Source organism: Pterocles gutturalis, unplaced genomic scaffold, assembly GCF_000699245.1.
Source record: "Pterocles gutturalis isolate BGI_N339 unplaced genomic scaffold, ASM69924v1 scaffold42083, whole genome shotgun sequence".
NCBI classification, from domain to species: Eukaryota; Metazoa; Chordata; class Aves; order Pterocliformes; family Pteroclidae; genus Pterocles; species Pterocles gutturalis.
The window spans coordinates 13,757-20,834 of NW_010124455.1; the positions used below are offsets into that span (position 1 = coordinate 13,757).

Below are 7,078 nucleotides of genomic sequence, written 5' to 3' on the forward strand. Positions count from 1 at the left end.
TGAAGATTCCCATAGATGAGACGCTGCATGGAGCCATACAAACCTCTTCACCAGAAGTGCTGAGCAGGACCACGTTGCCCAAATTATCTCCTGTCACCACTGCACGACAGCTTGCAGAAACATCAACGCTGCAGTACCAGCAACTAGAGGGAAAGACACAACATCAGTGCTGCCTCGCACAGGCAAGTGAAGGCAGTGGAGCTCTGGTTCACATCTCCCTGACAAGGGAGACTGCAACAGATTGTAACTGCAATCTCCTGCCTGATGCTGTGGGCTTGAGGATCAGGATGGGGGACGGTTCATCAGCAATGCTTTGTTGGTGACAATACCAAATAACTTCCTAATAATTTGTGAAGTGCTCACTAGATGGAGTGTGACACATTGGGACAGTGGAACATAATAGAGGCTAAAAAGCCACTTGGTGCCTGCACATGGACACACCTTGGGAAAGATCAGAACATGCTTGTGACACTGTCAAATGTACTGAAATTGCTTTAAAAATGACATTTTTTTCACAAAACACTGAAGCAGCAGTAAAGAAAAGACAAAAGCTTTGGACTGGAAAGTTGTACATCAAATTGTCTCAACTTCATGCTCCAGGAAGCAAAACTGAATAGAGACTTATCTGATACAGACATACGTCTTAACCCTAGCTCTGCTGGGAGGGGAATGGCAGCCAGAATAAAGCTGAGGTCCTTTGGGAACTCATTGGGAAAGCTTCCCTTGCAAAGATAAATTATTCTAGAATTCAAGGTCATGGAAACTAGCATGGTGAGCCTGAAGCCTCCAAAAGGGCAGCAGGGTAGACTCAATAACCTGAAACTGAGATTGTGCAGGAATGTTTTGTGGCTTTCCTATGCTACCTGAGCTGCTACAGACAAAACAGAACACTGCTGACAATGAAGAGGGGGAAGTCATCCTGCTCTTCTCACCTCACACTTTATGATGTGAAAAGCTGTCAGTATCTGCAAGATAAGAGATGGCATCAGCAGAAAGCAACACCAGAAGATGCATGCAGCACACTCACCTACTATAAAATCCTAAGTGCCCTGTGGCTGCCTAGCTTGTCACCCACCCTCCAAGTGCTAGGGTCAGGACCAAGACCCTGCCTCCAAGCTCCCTCACAGGACCAATTCATACCAAGAGTCTCCTAACACTGGCAAAGACACAGATGATAGAGAGCACAAGAAGCAGTGCAGCATTAACCCCGGGGAACAGAGAATCAGCCTTGCGGTGCTCCCTTCTCACCAAACATTATGGTGCTCATGGCCACAGTCCGGGGCACAGGAGATCACCTGCACCGCTCTGCCCTCAAGGTCGTGCAGACTTAAGGTGCCATCCCCTGATGCCACATAAAGCTTCGCTGCCTCATAAGGACTGAACTTGATGTCGCCGAGAGCATCTCCTGGCCCCTTCTGGAATACACACAAAGCCAAGAGGCATCAAGGTTAGAGTGGAGGACAAAATCATAACACTCATCTCCTGGAACAGTGACAGTTTCCCTAGGTACAATATATGGTTTTCTGATGGGGCATGTACAGAAGAACCCTTTTTTCTAATCTGTTTCCAATCTGAGCACATACATACATTCTGAGCCTATAAATTCAACCTCACCACCTTGGGCTGCAAACCTCATTAGCAGCATTGCTTCTTCTGCTATGGGGGTAGGACTAATCTGCAGTGAACCACCTGCCTCAAACCAGGCTTAGGAGATCACAAGCAAAACCAGCACCATTCCAAGCAGAAACCACATAAAATCTCATGACAGCCCTGTGCCAAGCTTTTCTTACAGAGACTTCATTCACCAGTTCCCTATGGGCTGCTTCCAGTGCTGTATCTGGTCTTCCTCAAGGTACCAGCAGGCAGGATGAGAGCAGTGCAAGGAGAAATCCTACCGCTAACTCCGTGGCACAGGAATCTTGTGTTCTGTGTTGTGTTATGTTGTTGTTATGTTACGTTGTTTGTTATGTTGTTTTCCCCCAATCTGTCCACTGAGGAAATGTGGAACCCCTACACAAAGCCAGAAAAGAAGGATGCTGGCTGGCGGTCCCCGAACTCTCCAATACTGAAGTGCACTCCATCTGCTGCTCACAGAGCAACTGCTTAATAAAGTCTCACTGTAAATACTAGATTTCAAGAAGCCAAAAATATTTTAAAAGGCCCGCCCATAGAGTCTGCCTGTCCTCACAGCAGTAGAAGGATGGCATGCCCTTAGAAATCCAGGCATCATTGCTGCGACAGGCATCCTACTGGGATACAAGTTCCTCATGTCCCAGGTAACAATCTGTTCCTCCTTGCTCACCTGGCCAGTCATCCCAGTGCTATTTGGGTTCACCTTCTGCCCTATTTATTACAAGGCTGCAGCAGGAACAGACAATTTGGAAACCAACCATGAAAGTAGCCACCCAGAAAGAATCAGGTGGGGAAAAGTAAAGAGGAGGCAAACCCAAATTCCCTCACTTACCTTTAAGCACTGAACTGAAGTAACTAACTGAAGAGCTTAGGCTTCCTCATGAGTCCACAGAAAAAGCAACAGTCTGAGATAGTGATTCTAAGCACAGGCAGACAGAATTGTCCCTAGCAATTCATATCCTCTTTCCACTCATTACTGAAGGAGCCCAGACTCTTAATTTTGGTATTTTAGATACACACCAAAAGTTAGGTGGGATAAACCGGGCTGATCCTTATGACATGCACCACCTGAAGTCAGTGGCATTTGTGGAGAAGCATTAAGGGGACTATAAATTGTCCTGTAAAAATCATGTGACAATGAGCAGCACTGCTAACAGGTGAAGCGATTAGAAGATCCCCAGGGCACAGAGCCATGGGAGGTTTAAGAACAGACAGCCACGGAAATCCACTGGCACCCCCACGCTCTCCCCTGTATAACAGGAAGAAAGCAGCATCAAGGAGTCCCCTCCCCTTCATGAAGAAAAGTGCTCTCCTACCCACCACCCCATTTCAGGGAAAATAAAAAGGGCGAGTGAGCCTCCCTGGAAGAGAGAGGATCCCTGAAATTGAGAGGATACGTGGAGAAGAGGAATCCCAGCTCCCACATATTAGAGACAAACATCTCTCTCTCTCTCTCTCTCTGCAGTGCTACTGCCAGCAGGACACAGAGGCCCAAAGCATTGCTGTATTTCTTACTCCCAGTCCTCGGTGCTGGTGAAGACTCGGACAGTATTGCCATTAAAATCCTGCAGGGTGGTAGTGCCGGCAACTGACGAAGTGTACAGCTGACTAGGGTTAAAAGGGTTAAACTTCATTCCTGTGATGGCCCCTCCAGCTCCCATCTACAAGGAAGGGGATGAACAAAAGAAAAATCCACTGAGTGATGGGGAAGGAGAAAAGTGTATTCTGTAAGTCTGCATTCACTGCAATGTCCTTAACAGCAACAGTGAAACACACCACAGCCCTTCAAGGAGGCCAAGACAACCATGTCCTCCTACACCATGGCTGTCTAGACAGCTGCCCTCCTGGAGGACAAAACTGCAGCTCCTTCAGTACCCAGGCAATGTACTTCCTGGCTGTGATGGGCACCACACTATTTACAAAGAGAGAAAGATGACTCTGGAATTTCTGGAGGATAGACCTCCTCCCAGTGTATACTTAATTTAGAAACTTGTTAATTTAGAAAGGCAATAAACGTCAGAGTCTTTGAGCCCCTGTCAGAATGGGAATGGCTAAATACAGTAACAAGGCGGCATGCCAGCTGTATAAACCATTTGTTCTCTACCTTACTTCCTCACTTTAAATAAAGGGACTTTGTTTCTTCCCACTCAAAGATGTTTCCTCATCTGACACAGAATAAAAGGTGAACAGAGAAAGATCAAGACCAGTCAGACCCTCTCTGCCTACTTGTTTCTGGCATCCCTTTAAGAGAACTATTTTGCCAGTTGCTGTATTATTTTTCCACTGAGCACACACCAAGCACTGCTTCATTATTAACTTAATCAACACACCTCAGTTCTTCCCAGCGCTAGAACAGTCTGGGACGTAGGAACAGACATGCTGTTGCATCTCAGTCCTGCCCCACAGCTGGCTCGTCTGCAACCCAAGACCCTTATGTGCTTCTCACAACAGACCTTAGCTTTGATCTGCAGTATTTGGTGGTACTCCAGTTCCCCCTCCCACCCATTCCACCCACCCAGAGGCTTACCCCTTTTATGAAGCAGGTTTTAGTAAGTACTTCATAGTCCCAAAGGATGATGTCTCCACCTTTGGAACCAACAGCTACGGTACTGGGGTGTGTTGGATGCCACTCCAGGCACGTCACTCTCCTGTCAAAGGGACTCGCTGTTCGAAAAAGGCGGTATGAGGCAAGAGAACGCAGAAAGGGCAGCTGCAGACACTGTTAAAAGAGAAGTATGACTTTTGTGGGGATCCCCAAGATTCTCTGAATGAGGAGTGGTAACAATTTCTAAACACCATCAGTGTGAGTACACTCACATAAAATTCTAAGCTTCTCTGCAGAATGAAGAGCATATGCTGTCCCCAAGGGAAACAGACTGAGACCACACAAATCCACAGCAGCCCCAGCACTCAGAAAGCAACAGAGAACTGAGAGATATCACAGTTTAAATGATGTACAGGGAGCTAAGCCTTGTGGGCTGAGCTAAAAAGGCAAGATAACGAACAAGGGAGAAGAACATGCCTCCACACCAGTCTGTCTTTACTGAGCATCTCAAAATGTTACACATCATCCAGAGATATAATATTATAGTCCTCCACCCAAATTGCTTGCAGCTCAACTATACAGCATAACAGGGAACAGAACGCTTGAAACAGAGAATGAGAAACCATGACACGACTGTATTGTTATTTAGCTGAGGAAGAGGTACTGCTTGGATGAGCTGGGTGATTTCTTTATCATTTGGATACTTAAAATAGATAAATCATCTGGAACATAAATCTAGCCCAGGTGCTTCCCACCTATGGATGTTACAGAAAAAGTTAATTTTCAAATGAAAGAAGGAGTATGGTTCTGAAAAACAGTGAAACATTATGGACTTGATGGAATATGTCTGTGAAGAGGAAAAGTCAACACTAAACCCGACATGATTAGCAAAGTCAAGTGGATACAAAAATAGTATGACAAAAGAGTTGGATCAGCGTGCACAAGTAGCACTGGCCAACAACTCATCAGAGTTGGTAAGTTTAAATATGATTCAAGGAAGCACAGAATTAACAGAGGATAAAATGTCGAGTGACAGGGCTGCGTCAACTGAAAGGGAAAGCCACCTCACCTCTTGCATTTACAGGATTAAGAAACATAAAGGTGCGCCAGACTTGGAGCCACAGACTGTGTATGTGAGGAATTTTAAGCCCCTTTGAAGTTTCCCTGCTTGTGTTGAAGATGTCTTTATGTAGGGAGCTGAGATGTCCAACAGATCATGAAGGAGAAACTCCTCACCTGCCTGTGCTGTGCCCGAATGGAGCCTCCCAGCATGTTCTGGTAGACATAATGAACAATGCTGCACTGCCGCTCCAACTGATGGCAAAAGACTCTGTTGTTTCTCACCATGGAGCCACCTCTGCTCCAACCTGCCAGAGAGGAAAAGGGTAAAACTTACTGAGAGCCAACGCCTGGCATGCTCATTCACTAAACAACACAGGAAGACATCTGCATTTGCTGCTACATCCACAAAAAGCTTCAGCCACAGAGAAAAATCTCTAAATGATTCTTTCATGCCTAAGGTGCAGTGGTCTCTGCAATTATGGAATCCAGTGCTTCCCATAGCCTGCCAGAGCTTTGTGTATGCTTCCTCTTGTTAAACCTTCCTTCTCCGTGCCGAAGTTTTATCTAAAAGACAACAGGAGAGGACTAAAGCAATGCCACAGGTGGTGAATCTCTTGGACAGTATACAATTTGCATGGTTTATACCCAAAATACAATGAAGGTATCCAAAGCCCCAAGAGCTTGGAAATATGCCATGGGAGGTGGTAAGCCCTGGGTACAGCAAAGGGAAGGTCAGACATGTGACCAGCAGAAATGTTAACACCTGAAAATTCCCCAAGCATAGCAACATGAGTTCCCACACAGTTCCTGAAATGCCTGCTTGTGAATCAGAATTTTCGATCTGCTTGTGCTATAGCCCGTACAGCCTGCCTACAGCACTGCGAGTTTTGTTTTTGATAATAGACTTGCTGACGCCTCATGCCCTAAAAACCTTTCTGTTCGGAGTGATTTTTGCTGAGAGTACAGCATGATTCTACATTTTGTTCGTGCTCCAAGTTTTTATCTTCAGGGACCTTTCCACAAAAAACAGATCTCTTCAGTCCAGTGTCTGTGATCTACTCATCCCCATGGCAATGGCCTGTAACACCCCAGGGGATCTAGATGTCACATGAGAAAGAAGCGTTTCTTAACAAATAAAAATGCTATTTTCATTTAAGGATATTCATAAAAAAACAGAAGACTGAAAAGATAGGGATCATTCTGTATGATTAGAAACTAAAGAAAATATTTGTTTAATGCAACGCTGGAGCCTAGAAATGCACGGGTGTGAAACTAAACTTCTTTGTTCACACGCCAACATAGTGCCAACACTTTTCATACCTGTTGAAGTAGGTATGAAGTATTTATATTCTAATTCCTTTTTTTTTTTTTTCACAGAAGCATTAGCATTCACAGTTACTTCTTCAGAGGTGACGGAAATTGAGGTATTTTTTCCAAATTCCATTTTATTACAAAGGATAGTTTATTAAGAAAGAAATTTTAGGCCTTCTTAGACTCTGCTGGAAGAAACCCTTTAAATGTTTCAATTGTGTTTCAAATGCAAGAAATGGAACCTGTCCTATATGGCTCAGGAGAAAAAAAAATAATCTTTCCAAAACACATAAAAATCAAAACTGGAACACAGAATGGAAAAGCTCAAATACAAAGGTCTTCATCTTTTTAAAAAAGGTTTAAGGGAAAAAAAAGATGATTGGCCTCATTCTTCCAAAGTACTAGCTACATCCAATTCCCTCTGAATCTTACAGGAACACATACACGCACTCACTAGACAGATAACTGGAGGATGTACTACCCCAATACATGTTTATGTTTCATTTATATATATATATATATTCATTT

The 7,078-nt window shown here is 44.5% G+C and overlaps 1 protein-coding gene across 1 annotated transcript in view; it reads right to left on the bottom strand.

Moving 5' to 3' along the window:
* DDB2 (damage-specific DNA binding protein 2, 48kDa) overlaps window positions 1–5,539 on the bottom strand; it is a 9,774-nt gene extending 4,235 nt beyond the window's left edge. The window contains exons 1-4 of the mRNA XM_010078259.1: window positions 5,414–5,539; window positions 4,160–4,351; window positions 1,249–1,415; window positions 44–143 (exon numbers count right to left, since the gene is read on the bottom strand). Coding sequence (XP_010076561.1) covers window positions 44–143; window positions 1,249–1,415; window positions 4,160–4,351; window positions 5,414–5,524 — 570 coding nt within the window. The 5' untranslated portion in view covers window positions 5,525–5,539. The remainder of the gene's footprint in view (window positions 1–43; window positions 144–1,248; window positions 1,416–4,159; window positions 4,352–5,413) is intronic.
* Window positions 5,540–7,078: the final 1,539 nt, after the last annotated feature.